Raw genomic sequence first — 25,328 nt, forward strand, 5'->3', positions numbered from 1 at the left:
CTGATGGTAATTGACAATTTGGATTCAAAACTCACGTGAAAAGTATTTGACATTTGTCAGGGATTTAGTTAGCAAATGACACCCTGAGGTTAGGAGTGGTCAGCATCTTTTGATTCAGGTTGTTAAATAAGAAGCAAAAACTACTTAATGTATATTATTACTGAGCGTTCATAACAAATAATAATAGTCTGGCAAATTTGAAGCCCAAAGTGGTGGGTTCAAGGGTATTCAAACAAAAGAAATTATCAGTATAATTTCTTTTATAGAGAGCAATTGTTTTGGCAACTGAGTAGGAGTATTTTAGTCTGAAATGTTGTTTGGAGGAGAGCTTTCTTTGATCATAGCTCCAAAATGCTAGTTGTGCTCATTGTGGTTAAAGTTTTGGTTATTGCATTCTGTCCCATTGATACATGAAGCTATTAATCTATATTTCGCTCCTAAAATGATTAGTTTAGCATCATCATTTTCGTAATAAAAATATCATTTGTGTCAATATCAATTTAGTTTAAGTCAGTTTATCCTAATTTCGTGATTGGTTTAGGATACTCTCAATATAATCTGCCACAATAAAGTCGCGTTCCACAACAAATGCAAAGTAACTATTTCAGCCTTATGCCAAATACTCAAAATGAAACCATATAAAAACTAAAACAGCAAGTTTAAACACTTAGCTGATGTAGCTATTAGTATTTGAAAAAAAAATTCAAATTAAAAATTTAAATAGGTTTAAGTTCTAGACTGGTTTAAGCTCCCGATTCCTTGAGCTTTTGACTCAATTTATATAGTTGAAACTTTATTGCTGGAACAGCACAGCAGGTCAGGCAGCATCCAGGGAACAGGAGATTCGACGTTTCGGGCACAGGCCCTTCTTCAGGAATGTGCTGTTCCAGCAATAAAGTTTCAACTTTGATCTCCAGCATCTGCAGACCTCACTTTCTCCTCAATTTATATACAATCTCAATCAGAGCACAGGCCAACAATGCTCCAGAAAAATGTGGACTAGTATAGTTCATATTTTTTGCACATGAGGCCCCATTTTCATCTTTTTCACTCAAGGAGCTGATAGGTAAATTTCAGAAAAATAAGATTTGGCACAACATTAAACACATGCGATAAGAAAACAAAGAATTTGCTCAGGAAAATTACCTCAAAGGAATTAATTTTTTTTTAAATCAGTAATTAATAAAGATTTTTAAAAGTACCAAGTAAAAGCATTAACGTTTTTTCTTCTTAAGTAGAAGAGCTGGCAAGAGATCATACTCGCTTCAAGTCAAACAGTGGACCTAGCACTGAGCTCTGCAGAGCACTGCTGGTCACAAGCCTCCAGTCCAGAAAAGAAAACCTTCACCTACACCCTCTGTCTATTATCATTAAGCCAATTTGTATCCAATTGGCAAGTTTTCCCTGAATACAGTGTGATCTAACTTTACTAACCAGTCTGCCATGCAGAACCTTGTCAAAGGCTTTGCTAATGTCCATGTAGATAATCAACATCAACATGGACATTTACTATAAACCGACCGACTCCCACAGCTATCGAGACTACACCTCCTCCCACCCTGTCCCCTGTAAAAACGCCATCCCATATTCCCAATTCCTTCAACTCCGCTGCATCTGCTCCCAGGAGGACCAGTTCCAATACCATACAACCCAGATGGCCTCCTTCTTCAAAGACCGCAATTTCCCCCCAGACGTGATCGATGATGCTCTCCACCGCATCTCCTCCACTTCCCGCTCCTCCGCCCTTGAGCCCCGCCCCTCCAATCGCCACCAGGACAGAACCCCACTGGTCCTCACCTACCGCCCCACCAACCTCCATATACAACATGATTAAGGACCATCTGTAATTGTCATCACCTTCTCAAGGTTTGCAATAAGGATGATGCGAGACATGCTAATCCTTCATGCTTATTTTGATGACACAGATAGATGTAGCTCTTTTAGCCGTGATACTCTTGTTAAAAGATCATTAATGAATTGTTCCTTAACTCCTGCTGGTGTGATTAAACTAAGCTGAATGATATCACTTGGGATCATCCATCGTCATTTCCGCCACCTCCAAACGGACCCCACCACCAGGGATATATTTCCCTCCCCTCCCCTATCAGCGTTCCGAAAAGCCCACTCCCTCCGTGACTCCCTCGTCAGGTCCACACCCCCCACCAACCCAACCTCCACTCCCAGCACCTTCCCCTGCAACCGCAAGAAATGCAAAACTTGCGCCACCCCTCCCCCCCTTACTTCCCTCCAAGGCCCCAAGGGATCCTTCCATATCCGCCACAAATTCACCTGCACCTCCACACACATCATTTACTGCATCCGTTGCACCTGATGTGGCCTCCTCTATATTGGGGAGACAAGCCTCCTACTTGCGGAACATTTCAGAGAACACCTCTGGGACACCCGGACCAACCAACCCAACCACCCCGTGGCTCAACACTTCAACTTTCCCTCACACTCCACCAAGGACATGCAAGTCCTTGGACTCCTCCATCGCCAGACCATAGCAACACGACAGCTAGAGGAAGAGCGCCTCATCTTCCATCTAGAAACACTTCAACCACAAGGGATGAACTCAGATTTCTCCAGTTTCCTCATTTCCCCTCCCCCCACACCTTGTCTCAGTCCCAACTCTGAAACTCAGCACCACCTTCCTGACCTGCAATCTTCTTCCTGACCTCTCCGCCCCCACCCCCACTCCGGCCTATCACCCTCATCTTAACCTCCTTCCACCTATCGCATTTCCAACGCCCCTCCCCCAAGTCCCTCCTCCCTACCTTTTATCTTAGCCTGCTTAGCACACTTTCCTCATTCCTGAAGAAGGGCTCATGCCCGAAACGTCGATTCTCCTGCTCTTTGGATGCTGCCTGACCTGCTGCGCTTTTCCAGCAACACATTTTCAGCTCCATGTAGATAATGTCTACTGCGCTGTCATCATGCATCTTCTTGGTCACATCCTCAGTAAAACTCAATCAAGTTTGTGAGATACAATTTCCCATGCACAAAGCCATGCTGGCTATTCCGAATCAGTCCTTGCCTTTTCAAATGCATGTAAATACTTTCTCTCAGAATTACCCACCATTGACATCAGACTCACCAGTCTATGGTTCCCAGGCTTCTCCTTGCAACCTTTCTCAAATAAAGGTACAACATTAGCCATCCTCCAGTCTTCCAGCACCTCACCCATGGCTGTAGAGGTTATAAATATCTCTGCTAGGGGCTGCGCAATTTCACATAACTAGCTTTCCACAATATCCTGGGATGCACTTGATCAGGTCCCAGAGATTTATCCACCTTTATCTTTTTTAAGACCTCCAGCACCACCTCTTCTGTAATGAAGACTGTTTTCAAGAGATCATTGTGTCTCCCTGAGTTCCCTAATGTCCATGCCTTTCTCCACAATAAATACTGATGCAAAATATTAATTTAATATCTCTCCCATCTCCTGTGGTTCCATACATAGACAACCTTGCTGATCTTTAAGGGGCCCTTTTCTCTCCCTAGTTATTCTTTTGCTCTTAATGTACTTGTAGCATCTCTGGAAAGTGTGAATTATAAGAGGTTGAGATGTTTATAGATGTTTATAAAATCATGAGGGACATAGATAAGGTGAATAGCAAAGGTATTTTCTCTGTGGTAGGGGAGTTCATAACTCAAGGGTATAGGTTTACGATGAGAGGGGAAAGATTTAAAAGGGACCTGAGAGGCAACGTTTTCACACAGATGGTTGTTTTTAATGTGGAATGAACTGCCAGAGGAAGTGGGAGATGCAGCTACAGTTAGAACATTTAAAAGACATTTGGGCAGATACATGAGTAGGAAAGATTTAGAAGGATATGAGCCAAACACAAGCAAGTGGCACTAGTTTAGTTTGTGAAGCTTGGTTAGCATGGACGAGTAGGACTGAAGGGTCTGTTTCCGTTCTGTATTTTTCTTTGATTCACCAAGGGCAAAGGATCAGAGCTGAACTAAAAAGTAAGTTTATCTAACTTGTAGTGACCTAATTTGCCAGGGAGAGAAGTCTGTTGCCTTTCAGCTTGGTTTTTATTCTCTTTGTCATATGGATAGGTCTTGAAGGAAAGCAGGTGTGTCCAGCTCACATTCATTCTCAGGGGTTTATTCTCACTGCAATACTACTATCTTACACTGTCACTCCACCTCACTCACTCACATTCTCTTTTATACCCACATTCTTTCTTTAACCAATTTTTATTCCGTTCCAGCATAACCTCCCTGCTTTTAAACATAATGCTTCGGTTAATAAAGGCAAGTATCCCCCATATGAAGTTTTAACCACTTTATCTACCTGTCCTACTACCTTAATGAACTAATGAATATGCACACAAAGGTCCCTCTGATTCTCAATGCTTTCCAGGGTCCTATCATTTATTATATTCTGTTGCTTGTTCTGCACAAGTGTATCACCTCACACTGATCTGGATTGAGATAGTTTTCAACTCTGTTACTAAGGTTCTAAATATCTTGGAATACGACAAAAAGGTGTTGAAAATTCATTAATTAGACAATTGTGTTAAAATATGTACGAGTTGTCCTTGGAGATGGAGACTGTCCAACAACACACTCAAAACATTTAGATGCTCCTGCGAGAAGGAGTGCTTGTGCATGACATTCTACACTAATGATGCTTCAATTTGATCATATAGATTTTTTCTTTATTTACAGTGTCCTAATGGGTTGTTTGTTTTCCATTTGTTAACGTTTTACAAAAGAATCATAAATTCTAAGTGGGTTCTGTGGCACAGTGATAAGATCCCAAACTCTGGTTCAGAAGGTTTGGGTCAAAGTCCCACCTGCTGTGTTGGTGTGACATAACACCATGTCCTATCAGATTGATTAGAAATTATATTAAAACATATATAAAGAGGAGCCAGCCAGAGGAGGCGAGCATGTATTTGAATAGAGAAGCAAAGTATGTGAAGAAAATAGAAGTTCTACCAAAGATTTTTGGTTTCAGTATGTGCTTCACTAATAGGCTGGGAATCTCACTATCACTTCCCCACACATGCATATAATACTTCCTGACGTAAGATATTCTATCCCCCCACCCCGTATCTCACTCTCCCTCAATCATACTTCCTCTCTCCCTCTCTCTCAAACATTCTCCCTCTCTCTAACTCCATCACAAACGCTGTCTGTTCTCACTCCCTGACACACAGTTTCCTTTTCTCTCACTGCCTCACACACTTACCCTCTCTCTCCTTCTGGCACACATCATAAGGTTCTATATCTTAGTACTTGTACCGAAGATAGCGCCTAGTGTGGCAACGTTATACACTTTTCACTATGCCCCTGTACTTTTGTATAGGTTTCACATGACAATAAATTCAAATCAAAAATCCAATGCTTTCCCTCCATCTTACCTCTTCACGTCCATTATCCCTGTCTTCTGTCTCTCTCATTTCCTCATGCCCACTCTCCCTCTGTTATACTTCCTCATACTCTTCATGTCTCTCACTACCTCACACATTGTCTCCCTTGCTTTCACTCCCTTACACATGCACGTAATTTCTCTTACTCCCTCTCACATACTCTTCCTCACAGGTAAGGCCCTTATCCTTCTCACCCCTTTAAAGCTTCTTCTCCAGAACTAACACCACCACGAACAGAGTCTTTTCCTTAATAGCTACCTAGGAAAGTAGAGTCTTTGTCTGCATACCTGAGAACACGGAGTCTTTCTCTCTCACCCAGCAACGTAGCCTCTCACTTGAATTCTCTGCCCAACTCCCACTTCTCGCTGCCATTACTCCAGTTTCCTGGCCTTGGGCTAAATGAAGCCACACACCTTTACACAGCTCCTCCAATCACAACGTTTCTCTCCTGTATTTGCCACTGAGAAGCTCACGAGTGAAATATTAGCAGCAAACAGAAGAGAGAATACGCTTATGATTGGAGAAGCAGCTCCTTGCAGATCTGTCACTTTCATTTCAAGTATTATGAGCAAGACTAGGGGCTGGTGGAAGTTAAGGTGGACTGGATTCTGACCCACGGGACATATATTGGGCAAGCTAGGTACAAAGAATTGCTTGGGCAGGAAAAACTGCATGCCCTTACAGTCCTGATTTTACATCCACTGAAATGATAGGAATAGATAATCAGCTAAAATTGCAAAAGAATATGCAATCCTCCCTTGGTGTAGTCCCTAAGAGATGCTTTACACCAATTTCAGTAATAGTTCCTATATATTTTTCTTTTTGACTGCATCTTGTCAACCTTGTTGTTAATATCTGCATATTGTAGATATCCACAAATCGTGTATCACATTGCCTATTTGAAGACTGATATCCCAAGTGATATCATTCAGCTTAGTTTAATCACACCAGCAGGAGTTAAGGAACAATTCATTAATGATCTTTTAACAAGAGTATCACGGCTATAAGAGCTACATCTATCTGTGTCATCAAAATAAGCATGAAGGATTAGCATGTCTCGCATCATCCTTATTGCAAACCTTGAGAAGGTGATGACAATTACAGATGGTCCTTAATCATGTTGTATTTTACAAGGTTAAATGCGTGGGATGAGTTTTGGTCACATAGCACTTAAACAACTGACATCAGTGACTTCCATTTCTCCTTCCCTGGTTTGGTCCATCTTTCCATTTATCAATCTGTCAGAATCCTGGAATGGAAATATCTTTTGTGTGTCTGGAAAGATGCAGGGTAGAAGTGATTAATTGTACTTGCTGACATGTTGCAATTTCTATCTTACTGAGGGGATGGGACAATTGGCAAGGAGGTGGGAAAGTAAAGGTTAAATGCTTAAAGTGGCTCTGGTCAAGTGTTGCTGTATATCAACTCCCCATTGTTATAAATTTGTAAGCATTTTTTCTCTAATATGATTGAAAGCTGCAGATAGCCAGGAATGTGCTAATTGATGAGCAGCATTCTGTTTGCTGTCCTCATCAGTTATTTATCTTGGCTTTTAGGTCTCTAAGCAACTGATATGTTCACCATTTCAAAAAGGTTACTCTTCATAATGATAAGCATCTTGCAGTCGAACAACAACTGAACAGAATTCATTAGTTTGAGACTCAAGACCCTGTAAATATGTCTCAACAAATCTTTAAAGCTGCAATATATGAAGGAGGAGTACAGTGGCAATTTTTCAAACCAATGACCTTGTCAAAAAGAAAACATAAAAGATATATGGTGCTGAAGGAGGCCATTCGGCCTAAAGTCTACATTCTGGATAAAAAGAGTTCTGTTAATCTTTTTATTGACTACCGAGAAAACATCATTGGATTTAACCATCCTTGCATTGCGAAGGCAAAAGGTTTAGATTAGATTAGATTACATTACATTACAGTGTGGAAACAGGCCCTTCGGCCCAACAAGTCCACACCGACCCGCCGAAGCGAAACCCACCCATACCCCCTTACCTAACACTACAGGCAATTTAGTATGGCCAATTCACCTGACCCTGCACATCTTTATGAGTCTGAGTCTGCTCAGGGTCCAACCTGATAGGATCCACCCTCTTTTTTTGTTCCACCAGGTCTTGATGGTACATGGTGAGCACTTCCTAATCATCAAAGGTGTTTTTATTTGCATATTTCTTCATGAAGGACAGGTTTTATGGAATAATCCAACTACTTGGACTATTACATAGCCGAGGCCAGTGCCATCCTTCGCAACACCAGGTATAGGTAGAACCTCAGTACCTCAATATTGACAAGGGTCTGTGCACAACTTGTGCTGCCACACACAAAGCTGGCCATCAGGATGAGGAAGCATTGGACATGTCCTTTCCACCCCTTATTTAGAGCTTTGTACATGGTGTCCCTGTGGACACAGTCCATCTTAGATCTCCAGATAAAGTGCAAGATGGCTCAGGTGATTGCAGTGGTGCAGGTTCTGGGAAGGGGCCAGACCTGTGCCATGTACAGCAACAGAGAGAGTGCCTCACACTTATAAGTAAGTTTTAATCCACAATGAAGACAGAGCAATGTTCCCATCTTCCCAGTTTCTACCTCACCTTAGCGATACACTCCTCCTAAGTTTTTGCACATACCCCAGCCCCACCAAACCATATTCCAGCACCTTCAGCTAATCCAACCTGACAGTGAAGGGGATAAAGGATCAGTCGGTTTAGTTCCCAAATAACATGGCCTCCCAAAGATCGTTGCCTTGATTTACCTTGCTCCCAAGGCCTGTTCAAAGTGCTCACAGATACTCATGATTCTGCAGTCTGACAAACCAGATCCATGCAGAAAACGGCGATGTTATCCATATATAAGAAGGCTTTGACATTCATGCCTCTGCTGCCTGGAACATCACCCTCTCAGGCACCACCTCTTCCTGATGGACCCGGCAAAATGCTCTTATGCAAATACACAAGGCAGGAGGAGAGAGTGAGCAGCCCTGCCTGACTCCGAATCTAATTAGGAAGCTTTCTGATTCCCTCCCCAAAGCCCAGGTGTGCAATATTCTTTCAAAGGAGAAAGTGAGGTCTGCAGATGCTGGAGATCAGAGCTGAAAATGTGTTGCTGGAAAAGCGCAGCAGGTCAGGCAGTGTCCAGGGAACAGGAGAATCGACGTTTCGGGCATAAGCCCTTCTTTCAAAGGCTTTCTACTGGTCCAAGCTGATGAGGCAGGCATCCACCTCCCTGTCCTGCACGTAAGCAATTGTATCCCTCAAGAACATGAGGTTGTCAGAGATCCTCCTGCATGGTACTGACATTTTTGATCAGTGTAGATCACCTGATCCCAGAACAGACCTGACCTGGTTGGTGATGACCTTGACGGGATTTTGCAATCTGCATTCAGAAGTGAAATTGGTCACCAATTTCTAATGTCTTCCCTCTTCCCCCTTCCGCTTGTGGATGTGAGTGATGATACCTTTCCTCTTGGACTCACACATGCTACCTACCAGAAGCATACTGTCATGCCCAGTGTTATGGAGCTGCTTGGAACCTGCAGCAATCCAGGAGAATACTCCGCATGAAAAATGCCTGATTGGCCAGTGTATCTTCCTTCACCTTCTCCACAGTCTGACTGCGTTCTAGACATCCTGCCCTAAGGTTTGGGCACTTCCAGTGTCATATTCTGGTTGTCTGTACACTGAATTGGTGTTAGGCCAAAGCCTGCATAAAGATCCACCAATAACAGCTCAGCTCAACTGACAATCCTCTGGCATCCACTCATGATCCAGCGATGATCTTGAGATCCTGTCATGATGGGCAACTCAGAACTTCTACTTGGTATTAGCCAAAAGGCCAAGAAACGATTGGACCAACAAAAAGTTATCCATTCTAATCCCACTTTCCAGCTGTGACTCATGGCTATAAGTTATAGCATCAGTGGAGGTTTTCGTCTCTACCATCCTTTCAGGCAGTGAGTTCCACATCCCACCATCCTCTGGGTGAAATAAGTACCCACACATACCCCTCTAATCCTTTTATTAGTTAATTTATTCTATAAATTTACACTATTAATTGTTTTAAGGTGCAATTATATGTTGCCAATAATTTGCGCTCTCAGTCATTGGCATTGTAATTTGAAATTTTTACTTCGATCAATTTTTTTTTGAGGATGACAGCCTGGTGGAAGCAACCAGCAAACGATTTGGAAATTCCACTCTAAGATCCTGAACTGACTGCTTTGGGGGAATGGAAATGGCACCAAGGTTACTTTTGCACATTTGCTTACTCCAAAAGCTGTGCAAAATGAATGGTCCTCAATGACAGCTAAAAAGAAAAAGCTGCTGATGGAAATCTGAACAAAATCAACAAATGTTAGTCATGTATAATGCTTTGATGAACACCTAGGAGGGCACAAATTAACGTTCCAATTTGGATATATCATCAGAGCTTTCCTTGCAGTGTGATTTGGAACTGAATGGGACAGATACTTAGTTCAAAAAGAAATGGTCTCCCCTTAACGTCAGCACCAGAACTGATCTGCAGCTTCTTCCTATTCTCTTTCTCTGGCCCTCACGAAACCCTTTTTTATTCCTGATTAAACTACCTTCTCCCTTGAGCCCCAACCTCACCCAATCTTTGATCATTCCTTCACCATTACCAACCCTTCAGATAGTTGTCACTGTTCATTTTCAGCACCACCCATTCCCCAGAGCACTCCAGCTCACCCACCTCAACACAAACACCATTCCTGTCCCCTTCAAAACCTAAGCTAAACACCCCTACTAAAACAGGCACATTCAACCAATCTTTTTTTTTAATTGACATTCCTAATATCCCTTTTCTCAGTTGCAACCTCAAACTCATAATTATTACCCAGCTTCATACTCATCTCTCTTGAAATTCTTTGTTTAAAATCCTCCAATCCAGCTTCCAATCGCATGAGTTTTGAGAATGTCTGGCTGAAGTCATAATAGACAATTGTGATTGTGATGTGAATCAAAATCACAAAACAGCAGAATAGGATCAGGAAATATTAGTCCTGGGTAAATTGATCTAAAGCAATCCAGAGAAAGGAGGTGACATTATCCAAAAATGAAATATAGAATTAGTCTGCAATTCATTATATTGTACAAAAGTGCTGTGCAGTCTTCAAAAGGTTTGCTATTACATTGCTTCTGACAGAGCATCCCTTAAAGTATACAGGTATTCTTTATTTTTAACCCTTTGAACATTAATATTTTCACCCTACTTGATCACTACCCTTAAGACAAAGATATAGGTCTGTCCCTGCTTAGATGATCTCAGTGACACTGACATGGATTCATATTCATGAGATTCTCGCAACTGACTGAAGCTGATGTTCTCAGTGGTACAGTGTAGGAGGCAATGAATTAATCTGAACATCTCTATCCTCAGAATGACAATAATGTGAAACTCATTATCATGAGATGAATAGCATTGAGTTATTACAGCAAGGAAGAACCCCATTGAGGCCATCATGTCCATGCATCCTCTGAAGAGCAACGCAGTCAGTACCGCTCCCTCACCCTATTCCCCAATTACCAATCAATTTTCTTTTGAAATTATTGATCATCTCTGCTTTCATCAACCTCAAGTAGTGAATTCCAGGTTATAAATGCATTTAAATCTAATCATAGATGAAAAACATGATGAAGAATGGAATAAACAGTTATGTAGATCGGGTAAATTGAAGTCAAGTGGTAGAAGGACTATGTGCAACTAGTTGTGCCGATAGGCTTGTTTCTGTGTAACTGCCCCCTCTGTAAAAGGTTTAGACATTGCCTATTTGAATGATGTGTGATTGAAGTGGGTGCTTGATTGTGTTTCAGCTTCATCAAAATTTAAGCTTTTGCCAGAAAAAGAGGTCAACCATTGTACCTGCCAACAAATTCATTTGTCATCTGATTCCCTTCTAGCATTGGGGAAAATAAATCATAGCTTTTGTGTTGTTTCTACAATGGAAGAGTTTGTCCACCACAAATTTGATTATGTAGGCCACTGGTTTGCATGTACAAATGATTGGAAAACATTTTGTATGAACTGGTTTATTAGAATAGGAAATCATGTCCTGGCACAGTATCAGGAAGCTGGTGAGGAGTATGCATAAAATGCATCTGATCTGTTCATAGAAAGATTGGTCTCACCAATAATCTTGAGGACGGTTTATGAGAATAAATTCTTAATGCTTCCTGTGCATAGCAGCTCAGGAAAAACAATTAGTGGTAAATGACTACATGAATTCTATGACAGCCTTTAGAAAGGTTTAAAATGGGCTTGAGACAGTTTGTTAAGACTGCTTGGCACTACTGTTGGAAGTAACGTATTGTGATAAATGATCAAGACACAGCACCTGACTCCATTTGATAGATGAGTGTGCTGTTGCCCTGTCAGATGGGTGTGTGTCAGTTGCTTTGTTTGGTGGTCTTGGAGAGTACAGAAAGGAGACATGGTTGGTGGCAGGTGGCATAACCTGCACCATTCCTACAAGCACTACCTGAGAGCATATGCAGGAATATACAACACACTTAAGGAATTTAGCAATGAAGGATTGCCCACGACTGCTCCATATCAAACAGCTAGCCTCTGACTGCATGCTCAAAATGTTGCCTGCCACCCAGTTGCACATTTATCGCTCAACAGTAATTCTTCACTCATCTTTACAGCTCTTTAAATGTATTTTCCTCAGCAGGACATATAATCAAGCTACAACTTACTGCTGAAAAACTGACCAAATTTTCCAAGTACTTAAAAAATGAAATTCATTGTAATACACTCTAACTATATGATGCATCATTTATGAACCCAGAGTGGCCTACCATATATCAAAACTATTTTTCTGCCTGAATATCAAAATTCCATTTAGTATAAAAGATAGTACATAGAATGTGCATTTCAGAAATACTCAATCCAGCCCTGCTGATCTGAGTTGATATTCATGCTTCACATTATTTTTCTCCTATCCTATTTCACCTAACCCCATTTGTTATGCTTTCCTTTATTGGTCAAAGTATTGGGTATTGGAGTTGAGAGGTCATGTTGTGGCTGTAAAGGACATTGATTAGGCCACTTTTGGAATATATCGTGCAATTCTGGTCTCCTTCCTGTTGTGAAACGTGAAAGGATTCAGAGAAAGTTTACAAGAATGTTGACAGGGTTAGAGGATTTAAGCTAAAAGGAGAGGCTGAATAGGCTGCCGCTGTTTTCCCTGGAGCGTCGGAGGCTGAGGTTGAAAGGACAACATAACCTTTTTAAAGTGAAAGCATCATCACATCAGTGCTAGAAAAACATTTTCATAATATCCAAGTTATTTATGCATATTAGAAAATAGAATAAAAGGTCAAAATTTGTAAATGATACTGAACTTGGAGATAATGATGATGATACCATCTCAAATTGGGTAGCCCCAGTAGCATATGGAACTAACATGAAGTGTAAGGTGACATATTTTGTCAGAATAGGGAGGGGCAATAGTAAGTAAATTGAACTGTTCTAAATAGTGCACAGGGACAGAAGAATGTTAGGTTCATGTGGCAGGGCATATTGAGTGAAAATGTGAGTTTTTGGACTTTAAATATAGAGATATTGAATTTTTTTAAAAATCAGGGAAATTATGCTGAACTTTTATAAAGCTCTGATTAGAATACAACCAAAATGTTGCATCTAATTTAGTTCTGCTTCTCAATAGGAAGGGTATGAGTAAATTAAGAGGTCGCAGACAATATTTACCAAATCATTCCAAAGCTTGAAGAATTTTTGCGACCAAGTTTAAGTTGGAGAAGCTAGAATTGTGCTCCTTGGAACAGACGAGCTAAAGGAAAGATTTGTCAAAGGTGTGCAAGATTCTTGTAGCTTTGTGCAAATTAGACAGAGAAAAGTACTCTCCATCAGCTGATGTACAATGTCGAGGAGGCCACAGATTCAAGATTTTGAAAAGAGATGTGAGGTGGGCGGTGTGAGAAAGATATTTTTATGTAACAAGTAGTAATGAATTTGAACTCACCTGTGAGAATGGTGGAAGTGAAGATTATCAACAATAAAAAGAACTTGAGGGAAATAAACTTAGAGCAACCGTAATAGAATGGATGAGTGGGGCTCATTGGATTGCTCAACAGAGCCATCATGGACTCAATGGGATGATGGACTCCTCCTTTGCTGCAATGACTCTGTGACTTTAGCAAACAAGAGAATGGCTGAGAACTATTCAAGTTGTTACATTGGTTGCAGTCCACTCCTTCAGGTTTTACCAGTTTGACAGAAATATTTGTATTTTGGCAATTCTATCAAAAGAGCATCTTATAAGAAGCAAAATTTCAGGTTCTGTGGTGTATTTTTTATTCACTGATATCTGGGTGTGCAACACCAGAGTTCTAAGACCAGCGGGTGTTGTTAGGTGATCATTAACATAGGCACTGTCCTTTCAAAGCCATGTTTTCTTCAGTAATTGAAGAGATAAACATTTCTTATCTCCTTGCTTTACATAGCTGCTTCTCCAAATTTATGACTTGAATAATTTACAGATCATTGCCCACATATTGCTGAACACGATTCCAAGAAATCACATGATCTTTTTTAGTCCAGAAAATATCCAAATAATTCCATCTCTTCCAGCACCCTTCGCATGGTCCTTTAATGTAGATGTGTATTCCCAACTATACGTTTAGAAGTATTGTAAATTATGAGGAGACTCCTGATTAAGAGGGTGGAGCAAGGTGGTGGATAGGTGGTAGAGATGTTTGAAAACAATTACTTTGGGAGGAAGAATGAGGAGAAGCAATGAAATAAAGGGTTCTTTTCTCACAGGAGTGCAAGAGAGAGGGATTTGGGCTATACCTATATATATCAGTGAAGGAAAGGTTGAGAAACTAATCAAGAAAGGATACAGGATCCTGAATGGTGTCCAATTCTGGGTTCCACACACTGTAAAGAATTAGAAGATCTCAGAGGATGCAGAAAAGATTGATGAGAATGCTTTCAGGGATGAGGGACATCAGTGATGTGGAAAGGTTGGGGAAGCTGAGGCTGTTCTTCTTGGAAAAGATAACATTAAGAAGATAGTGATGTTCAAAACCATAGTTCCCTGCATAAACAGAAGGATCAAGAACTAAAAGTCACTAATTTAAAGTGATTGGCAAAAGTAGCACCAGCAACACCAGGAAAAGCATTTTGTGCAGTGAGTGCCAATGAGCTGGAATGTATTGCTTGGGAGTATGCTGAAGGCACTTCAGTCAAAGTCTTCTAAAGAAAATTTTCTAAAGCAAAAATATTTCCAGAGCTGGTATAAGGGCTGGAAGGCTTGGTTAGTTGCTTTTTCAGAGAGCTAGCATAGACATAAATGGTGTCCATCTATACGATGTAGCCATTCTGTGATTCGAAAGCATTCACAATTCTTTTTCATTTTTAGGCTTTTCAGCATTCTAAAAGAATATTTGGCCCATCATACCTCTGCTGGCTGTATGAAAGTGTTATCCATTAGTCCTACTTCCCCAGAGTCCAACTACATTTCTTCTTTTCGACAATATGTTCCAATTCACTTGTAAAAGTTACTATTGAATCTGCCTCTCTTATTATTTTCTGACATTGCATCCTAGACCATTTGCTTTGTTTAAGAATATACTTCTTCATTTCCTCTCTGGTTCTTTTGCCAATTATCTTAAATCTGCCCTCTATTGCTGAATCTCCTGCCTGTGGAAACAGATTGTCCTTTTTTACTCTGTCAGGAGCTTTCATAATTTTGAACACCTATTAAATCTGCTGTAACCTTCAGTACTGTGCAGTGATGTTTTTATCCTGTGGAGTCTTGTAAATAAATCGCTTACCGCCTTCACTGTGACTGAACGGTAAAAGTGAACAATCTTTTCAAGATTTTTAAAAACACATTATAATGACAAAGTAAAATCTGAATGTATGATTATAGCTTAATTACCTTGTAACCAAAAGTGAACATTAGATGTGTACTACATTATAAACCAATGGTAACAGCACTGACAATATCTTTTAAAAAATTGTAGTCATGCTGGTCACATTAGGTTTATTATTCATGAATCCTTGATTTCCCTCTGGAGCTGTTTTTAAGTGCATTATTATTATTACTTTAATACAGAGCTGCCAATGCAAAAGAATCTGAAGTGTTGACTGGCAACTTGGGAGACAAGCTTATCCCACAGAATGAAATCCTAAGAGATGTCAGTGATCTAAAGGCCTTGGCAAATCTACACGAGAGTCTGGAATGGTTATCAGCTCGACTGAAGGGATTTTTTTCTAGTCTGCCTACAGCTCAATGTAAGTATCTAGCTCCATTGATAAAGATTTTGTTGACCTTGATTTTGCTTGATACACTGAATTAATTATGGAACAGATAAACCACTATCCATTAAATATGCTCCAAATTTGCTTTAATTGCAAAAGGCAGTTCATATTCTCTTTCTCTGCCTTGTTCCGTGTGTCCCTTGCACTCTCATTCCATCCCACTGCCCGCTGTCAAACTGATGTAGTGCTAAACAAAATTGAAAATGACATCCATTGTGCCTGTAACTGTGATGCCTTATGTCTCAAGTGTCCCCTCAGTGTCTTTGCAGCCTTTAACACAATCGATTACCCCACCTTCCTGTAATTTCTCCCAATTGTCCAACTTAATGGGGCTACCCTCATTTTGTTCCACCCTTACCTAACAGATTTTTGCCAGTGTACTGACATTAATTTCTTCTCTTCCATTCCTGCCCCATTACCATAACAGCTCCCTAAGGATCTATCTTTTCCAGGAACTTTTTAAAGAAGGTGAGAGATAGACACCAGTGAAATTGAAGGAGGGAATCCCAGAATTTATGGCCTCTGCAAATGAAATAATAAGAGGCCAGAATTGGAGGTGCATGCATATCCCAGTTGAATGGTGAGGAGGTGGCAGAGATAGGGAGTGGTAAACCACAAAGAGGATTGAAAACCAAGATGTGAACTTCAAAATGTAGACTTATTTTTAACTGGGAGTCACTGTAGGTCGGCAATCAATGATTCAGATTTGGTATAAGTAATAAGCAATATTAGATGCCCAAAAGTTTATAAATGATGTCCAGTTTCCTCTGTCTTAACACTAAGGATGTAAAGTCTTCAGCTACTTGTCACTTTTTAAAATGATTCCATCATTCTTCCCAGTATTGAACCAGACTGTAACCTTGGATTTCCTTTCAACTTTGAGCTGATCTTCTGACCTGACCTCATATCCTTTCTATCACAACAACCTCCAAGTTCCTCTCCTACCCTAACCCAATTACTGCAAAAAACTCTCAACTGTGTTCTTATACCCTCAGACTTGGTTATTCCCATGCTAATCATTCTTCCATCCTCCATAAACTTAAATTCATCCAAATCTGTGCAATCATTTTACACTCATCCATCACTTTGTTCTCACTAGCAATTGACTACTTGTTATCTAAAACCTCCATTTAAAATTCTCATCCATGCAATTAAATTCTGTCATGGCTTCACCCTGTCCTTCCCTAATAATTTACTGCAACTTTACAATCTCCTACCACTACCAAGGCTTGTTTGTCAGACTGTCTCCTCTTGTTCAACTGTTTCTTCCCCCAGCTCCTCCTTCTTTGATATTACCTTCAGCCATCTCAAACTTAAGATTTGGATTCCTTGATAAGCCCAACCCCCCCCCACTACTCAAACTCTGTTTCCTCCTTTAACACCCTCCTTTAAATTGACCTCTGACATTCTCATTAAATTGCTTTCTTTGGCTTAATGCCTGTTTTTTCTTTAAGCTTCTGCAAAACCCTGGACATTATTCCACTGTTAAAGGCACTTGGTCATGATTCAGCTATTTCATGTGCAATCATGGCAGCCAGTTTGTACATAACAAGCCCTTGCAAACTCTATTGAGGTAACTGACCAATTGCTTTGTTTCTGAAGATGTTGATTTTAGGATAAATTGTAGGTCACAAGTCTGGCTTTTGTTACATAGTGGTGGTGTCCCTATCTGTGGGCCAAAGATCAAACCCCACCTTTCCCAGAAGAGTGTCATAACTTGTTTGAACAGATTGTTTAAAATAAATAGATCAGGAGACTGAGACATTTGCCATGCTCATCAAATACTGTACATCTGAGAGAACAGGGCTGGCTGAGGTGTGATGTCACAGTTCAAAGACAGCATGTCTAATAATGAAGTAGTACCTCAGCACTACATTAAAGTGTCAGCCTGGCTAAAGACCTGAAGTAGGCCTTGAAATCATTATCGCAGACTCAGTGCTACCACTAGTGAGGATCTGTTTCAATTTTCGCTGATTCCGAGTGTTGAAAGCAACAGGGTCAGTGAACTGAGGAGGGGGTGGGGGAACAGGAGTTTGCTCACCAGCTAGTGACTTCTCCATTTATTTTTGTTGGCGTTTTGCTCAAGCACATTCATTTTTGAGGACCACAATATATTTCATGGCACCATCAACAGTTAGTTCAGTTCCAAATTTAGTGGCATTATCCTGCCATGAGCACGAATCTGATTCTTTGAGTTTCATCACAATATTGTCTCCACAGTCTAATTAGTTCCTTTGTCTTGGAATTCTTGTTCCTTTGCCAAATCATTTGCTAGGCTGATTTGATCAATTGAATACTTCTCGGGCCACCCATTGGCCACTGCTTAACACCCAAAGCTTTATTTAGGGTGGCAGAAAGTTTTCAAAAGGCTTTGGATTTTTCCAGAAACTTCTCACATATTTTTATTAACAGTGAAGATGGACCTTCGTCTTATCTATGTGATTACCCATCTTCGAACAAACTTACTTTTCTCACAGAACATTTTAAGTGACAATTTAAATGCCAATCCAATCGAATCGAACTTCCTCAGCTCAGAGGTTCAACACTCTCTCTGGCTTGGTTCTCAGATCCGTTTCTCAAGTCTATCGTAGAGTCATAGAGCACGGAAACAGACCCTTGGGTCCAACCCACCCATGCCGACCAAATATCCCAACCCAATCTAGCACCTGGCCCATATCCCTCCAAACCCTTTCTATTCATTTACCCATTGAAATGCCTTTTAAATGTTGCAATTGTACTAGCCTCCACCACTTCCTCTGGCAGCTCATTCCATACATGTACCACCTTTTGCGTGAAAAAGTTGCCCCTTAGGTCTCTTTTATATCTTTCCCCTCTCACCCTAAACCTATGCTGTCTAGTTCTGGACTTCCCCACCCCAGGGAAAAGACTTTGTCTATTTACCCTTTCCATGCCCCTCAAAATTTTGTAAATCTCTGTAAGGTCATCCCTCAGCATCCAACACTCCAGGGAAAACAGCCCCAGCCTGTTCAGCCTCTCCCTATATCTCAAATCCTCCAACCCTGGCAACATCCTTGTAAATCTTTTCTGAACCCTTTCAAGTTTCACAACATCTTTCCGATAGGAAGGAGACCAGAATTGCACGCAATAGTCCAACAGTGGCCTAACCAACGTCCTGTACAGACGCAACATGACCTCCCAACCCCTGTACTCGATACTCTGACCGATAAAGGAAAGCATACCAAACGCCTTCTTCACTATCCTATCTACCTGCGACTCCACTTTCAAGGAGCTATGAACCTGCACTCCAAGGTCTCTTTGTTCAGCAACACTCCCTCGGACCTTACCATTAAGTGTATACATCCTGCTAAGATTTGCTTTCCCAAAATACAGCACCTCGCATTTATATGTATTAAACTCCTTCTGCCACTTCTCAGTCCATTAGCCCGTCTGATCAAGATCCTGTTGTGATCTGAGGTAGCCTTCTTCGCTGTCCACTACACCTCCAATTTTGATGCCATCTGCAAACTTACTAACTATACCTCTTATGCTCATATCCAAATCATTCATATAAATTACAAAACGTAGAGGACCCAGCACCGATCCTTGTGGCACTTCACTGGTCACAGGTATCCAGTCAGAAAAATAAGCCTCCACCACCACCTTTGAGCCAGTTCTGTATCCAAATGGCTAATTCTCCCTGTATTCCGTGAGATCCAACCTTGCTAACCGGTCTCCCATGGGGAACCTTGTCGAACGCCTTACTGAAGTCCATATAGATCATATCTACCACTCTGCCCTCATCAATCCTCTTTGTTACTTCTTCAAAAAACTCAACCAAATTTGTGAGACATGATTTCCCACGCACAAAACCATGTTGACTATTAGTCTTTGCCTTTCCAAATACATGTACATCGTCCCTCAGGATTCCTTCCAACAATTTTCGCACCACCAACGTCAGGCTCACTGGTCTATAGTTCCCTGGCTTGTCCTTACCCTTCTTAAACAGTGGCGCCAAGTTAGCAAACCTACAGTCTTCCGGCACCTCACCAGTGACTGTCGATGATACAAATATCTCCGCAAGAGACCCAGCAATCAGTTCCCTAGCTTCCCACAGCGTTCTAGGGTACACCTGATCAAGTCCTGGGTTTTTTGTGTAGATAATATCTTTCTTTTTTGTCTATAAAATCTCTCTCTCCTTTTTTGTGGAGTTCTCAACTCCATACCTTTTTTATCTCTCTCTCTCTCAATCTCTCTCTCTGTCGCCCCACCCACCCCTTGCCAAAACCAAATGGTTATAAAATACTCATGTCTGGCCGGCCGAATTCTTTCAACACTTAATAGTGAAGGACTCAAGGCTCTTACACCACTGTCCAAGATACATCCGTGCCGGATCAAGAGTCACGGCACCAAATGAAGATCTAGACCCCTCCAAAGGGGCCTCTTGGTTTGAAATCGGTCAGAAGAATCACTAGAAGTACGGTCTGTACAAAGCAAGGTTGCTAGTTTAATAAAGTAAGGCAGCCTGATGCAATTCTGTCTAGCAACAGAGGTTAAAGCTTCTGTGCTCCGTGGCAAAATTGTGCAATTACATTCAAAAATTACACATTATTTATATGTTTTTTAAGAGACAGCGCACCCTCAATGACAGGAAAAGACCAATCAAATGTAATAAGGTGACATGACTGACAGCAGATTAATCCAATGATATTTCCTGAGAAACAGACCGTTCTGCGCACAAACCCATCCCATGCTTGCTAGTTTGAGGTTAGTTCGAATACCAAATCACTGTCTTATGATTCATATTATGAATACTCAATTGTTTTCTCTTATCTGTAACCAACTCAGCAAAAGCATCAGTTCAAGTTCACAGTGTCAAAGAAAAATCTAAAGCCATTTTGTTATGTTATTTTAAATTGAAAAGCCATTTTGTGGTTAATAAAAATCTGCTATACTTATTACTTCTGAAAACAGCCTAAATTCAAATTTTAGATCCTCACTAGGACAGGCTTCACTCTGACTCCCTGTGCCAGGCTTCTGGCTCTATAGAAGCTGAATTTTCAGTGCTTTCGATTTCAGCTGAAAAGTCAAGTACACATACAAAAACTTCACTTACCCTTACCAGTGGACAATACAGAGTAGGCAATGTGATTTAGGTGTGCTGGCCCTGTGATGTTCTTCAGAGACATCAGTTTCCAACAGGTGCCTGTGGTTTAACAGTATCTAGGAAGGACCATCCGAAGTCAAATCTCTTGTACTGAAACCTACGTTTAAGTAATTTTTTTTAAGAAAGGAAGATGGCATTTTGTTGGCATGTTTACCATTAGTGCTCTTCATACAGATAAAAACTCAATAATCCATTACTGTATGTGTGTTATAATTAACATTAATATAAAAACAGGATGGCTAATAGGAGTGCTTTATCATAGATGGCAGTCACCTCACTGTTCATTATTACTGTTTGCTGAGCTGATGGAAGTTGTATAGCTGTCGTCTTATCTTGAGTCATTTGAAATTGGATTTCATTTTATTAGCCTATTCAGGAAGGAGAAATGGTTCTTTTTTTATTAATACAAATAATTTTCCTCTTCGCATAATGTGAAATGTAATAAATTAAAGCTTAGAGTAACCCTTTGAGTGTTAAATTCTTCCCAGGACTATGTTATATTAGTTAATATTCTCCATCAAAAAGAAGTTTCATCATGTCGGATATATTTTCACCCGTCTGTCAATGCTCTTGGGATGTGTCTTAGTAAAGTAAATTGGGTATTAAATGAGAATGACAATCATTTTATTTCATAAGGTAGATCCATCAAAACAGGAAACTAATTCTCATTCTCTGTCAGAGTGTGAGAGTTGATGGCAAGATCAGTTTTTATTTCCCTTAAGGAAATAATAGTGGCCTGTTTTTCAAACACTGTAGCCATGTGATGCCAGGTGCTGCTAAATAAGTCCCAGAATTTTGACCAAGTCATGAAAATGATAAAGAAATCACTGATAAGGTGCAGGATACTGCGTATATTAGAATGGAATTGCAAAGTGATGGTGTTCCTTTCACCTTCAGGCCATGCCTTGTAGGTGGCAGAGGGTACATGTTGAGGAAGTACTACTGAAGAGGTCATAGAGTCATAGAGATGTATGGCATGGAAACAGACCCTTCAGTGCAATCTGTCCATATGACCAGATATCCCAACCCAATCTAGTCCCATTGCCAGCACTTGGCCCACATCCCTCTAGACCCTTCCTAATCATGTACCCATCCATACATCTTTTAAATGTTGCAATTGTACCAGCCTCCACCACTTCCTCTGGCAGCTCATTCCATACACGCACAACCCTCTGTGTGAAAAAGTTGCCCCTTAGGTCCCTTATATATCTTTCCCCCTCACCCGAAACCTATGACCTCTAGTTCTGGACTCCCCCCACCCCAAGGAAAAAACTTTCTCTATTTATCCTATCCACGCCCCCCATAATTTTGTAAACCTCTACAAGGTCACCCCTCAGCTATCAACACTCCAGGGAAAACAGCCCCAGCCTATTCAGCCTCTCCCTATATCTCAAATCCTTTAACCCTGGCAGCATCCTTATAAATCTTTTCTAAACCCTTTCAAGTTTCACAACGACCTTCCAATAGGAATGAGATCAGAATTGCATGCAATATTCCAAAAGTGGCCTGACCAATGTCCTGTACAGCTACAACATGACCTCCCAACTCCTATACTGAATACAGTGGAAACTCGATTATCCGAATGTGATGGGCGGGCACAATTTTGTTCAGATAATCAATTATTCGAAAATTGATGAAATGCCTTTCCTCTGGGACTCGGATTTATTGAAGTCTGCTCCCGGTTCAGGAGACTGCAGCAGCACTCAGCGCACGAGTCCCTGCATCCCAACCCAGTGCAACTCTGCCACCCCCTCGATCCTAACCCGGTCCAACCCCACCCCCAGCACAAAGCGTGTGATACCCCGCCCCCAACACAGCCCCCTCACTGCCACCCGTCCACCCCCGGCCCCTCTCCGGGGCAGCTGGACTGTACACCAACCACAAGACTGTTGCTGCTGCTGCTGCTGCTGCCGCTGCCTTTGTGGGGTAAGTCTCCAAATAGTGCGCACAGCCCCACATACACAACTTTTTGCTGAAATTTTTTGACAGGTTCCATGTTTGACCTGTACAGGACAATATTAGAGAGAGTATTCCTGGGAAGTGGAAGGGAGGGGGAGGGGGTTAGGGTACACCCCTCTGTAGAACTCCAGGGAAAGTGTGGGGAGAGAGGGTGGGAGGTTAGTCATTTAGAGACTGTACCTGTTTAATCACTGTAAGCAAAAGACACGATCACTGTTGGAAACACGTCTTTGATGTAAAGTTTCTATGGGGACCTCGAGATCTCCTTCGGAAAATCCGATTTTCGGATAATTGGTATTCAGATAATCGAGTTTCCTCTGCATTCTGACCAATAAAGGAAAGCATACCAAACGCCGCCTTCACTATCCTATCTACCTGCGAATCTACTTTCAAGGAGCTATAAACCTGCATTCTAACATCCCTTTGTTTAGCAACACTCCCCAGGACTTTACCATTAAGTGTATAGGTCCTGCTCTGCTTTGCCTTTCCAAAATGCAGTACCTTGTATTTATCTAACTTAAATTCCATCTGCCACTCTTCAGCCCATTGGCCCATCTGATCAAGATCCTGTTGTAATGTGAGGTAACCTTCTTCGCTGACCACTACACCTCCAATTTTGGTGTCACCTGCAAACTTACTATCATTTATATAAATAATGAAAAGTGGTGGACCCAGCACTGATCCTTGTGGCATTCCACTGGTCACCAGCCTCCAGTCTGAAAAGCAACCCTCCACCACCACCCTGTCTTCTACCTTCGAGCCAGTTCTGTATCCAAATGGCTTGTTCTTCTTGTATTCCATGAGGTCTAATCTTGCTAAACAGTCTTCCAGGGGGATCCTTATCGAACACCTTACTGAAGTCCAACTAAAGCATGTCCACCGTTCGGCCCTCATCGGTTCTCTTTGTTACTTCTTCTAAGATTTGTTGCAGTGCATCATTTATGTATGGAAGACCTGTAAAAGGATCTGCTGGCATTGTAAATAAAAAATCACCTGTGTGATGCTCAGACATATCAGGTGGTGCCAGTGAAAGCTTTGTTAGAGGGGATGCATTTGTGAACACGCCTGTTGCACGGCAATAAAATGTCGTCATAGCTGAAGTAGCCAATCATGATTACAATCCGTAAAGAGTTTATTCATTGAAGTTGGACGAAAGTTGAAGTGGATCAGCTATGAGCCCATCCACCGTTTAATAGCTTGCAGACACTCATTTGTCAATCTCTGTCCATAAGAATGAACAGTTTCTGTGGGAGTGAACATGTACCATTCGCACATTCAGAGCAGTCAGGGTGATAACAAAAATCCACTAACATCAATGTGATCAATACTCAGGACCAACAGCTCTATTAAAGGAGGTTAGCAAGAACAACCTACCATTGAGAACAGATTTAACCAGAATGTTTGAACATAATTTCCTTCAACTTTTGCCCTGTAATTTTAACTGTGTGGTTCTATATTCTTCAGTTTTGTTTTGGCAGCTATGGTTTTGGTTAGCTATAGCCATATTCAAGAATGTCATCTCCAAACATCCCCTTCTTCCTCCTTCTTTAAAACTTTATTAGTAAAACACAATTCTCTGATCCAGCTATTAGTCATAAACCCTCCTTCAACCTGTAATGTCATTTTTGGCTTAACATCCAATTTTATCTGATTCCAGCCAGCAGTTAACGAGGTGACACAGGTCTTTCCCATGGCTGGTAAACCAACGAAAACCAGCATTATCTCCTTTGGGGAAAGTCCACTGTAATATGTGCCAATTAAGTATTTTAAATGCAGAATACGTTTCCCTGGATAAAGGACCCAAGGATGGAAATCCTGCGGCCCTGAGAGCTGCCCGCTCATCAGGCAGATGTCCATTATAGGCAGCTCCGAATAACTGGAGACCCACAATCAATGAGGACCCAGGTGAATGAGGGAGAAACAGGGGTGTTGTAGACCAGGAGTTGTGGAAATTGAGAAAGTGGATTAGTGGCAATGGCCCCTGTATTAAGCACGGAGTATGCCAGAAAACAAGGGACTTGCCCACCATTTACTCCCATCCCCATCCTCCACACGAATCCATAGGAAACTGCAGAGATGCCTGTTTTTCAGGCTTACATATTGTTATGATCCTAGTTGATGTTAATACCGGACAAGTCAAATCCCAGAATGAAACTTGCATGGAGGTTAAATAATGAGCACATTTACAAGAGTTTGCCAGTGTACTTTAAAAAAAAATTATTCAAAAGAAAAGCATTAACAAAAATGTTGCAAAGATGTCATTACTAGTAAAGAATTTCAAACCACATTATTCCTGTCATCCCAGCAATATAATATTCTTTGCAAATAACAATATCCTAGTTAAGACTTACCACCATCTCCGTACCAAACCATTTTGCTCAGAAAAGAATAGCGGCAACCAGTTCTCTTGCAGTCAATATCTTTCTCCTCAAAGAGACTGCAAACTAAACTCACTATTACTTTCTCAAATATTCAGTTTCCAGCTGTCATACAATTTATTTCGGGAGAATTTAATATTTCTGCCTCCTGAGCACA

The 25,328-nt window shown here is 41.1% G+C and overlaps 1 protein-coding gene across 1 annotated transcript in view; it reads left to right on the forward strand.

Moving 5' to 3' along the window:
* exoc4 (exocyst complex component 4) overlaps positions 1-25,328 on the forward strand; it is a 604,047-nt gene that overhangs the window by 514,572 nt on the left and 64,147 nt on the right. Inside the window, exon 13 of the mRNA XM_043714034.2 lies at positions 15,504-15,682. Within this exon, the coding sequence (XP_043569969.2) occupies positions 15,504-15,682 (179 nt within the window). The remainder of the gene's footprint in view (positions 1-15,503; positions 15,683-25,328) is intronic.

The sequence above is a fragment of the Chiloscyllium plagiosum genome, unplaced genomic scaffold (genome assembly GCF_037043375.1).
Source record: "Chiloscyllium plagiosum isolate Xiang-an unplaced genomic scaffold, Cpla_swu_hap1 HiC_scaffold_23, whole genome shotgun sequence".
NCBI lineage: Eukaryota > Metazoa > Chordata > Chondrichthyes > Orectolobiformes > Hemiscylliidae > Chiloscyllium > Chiloscyllium plagiosum.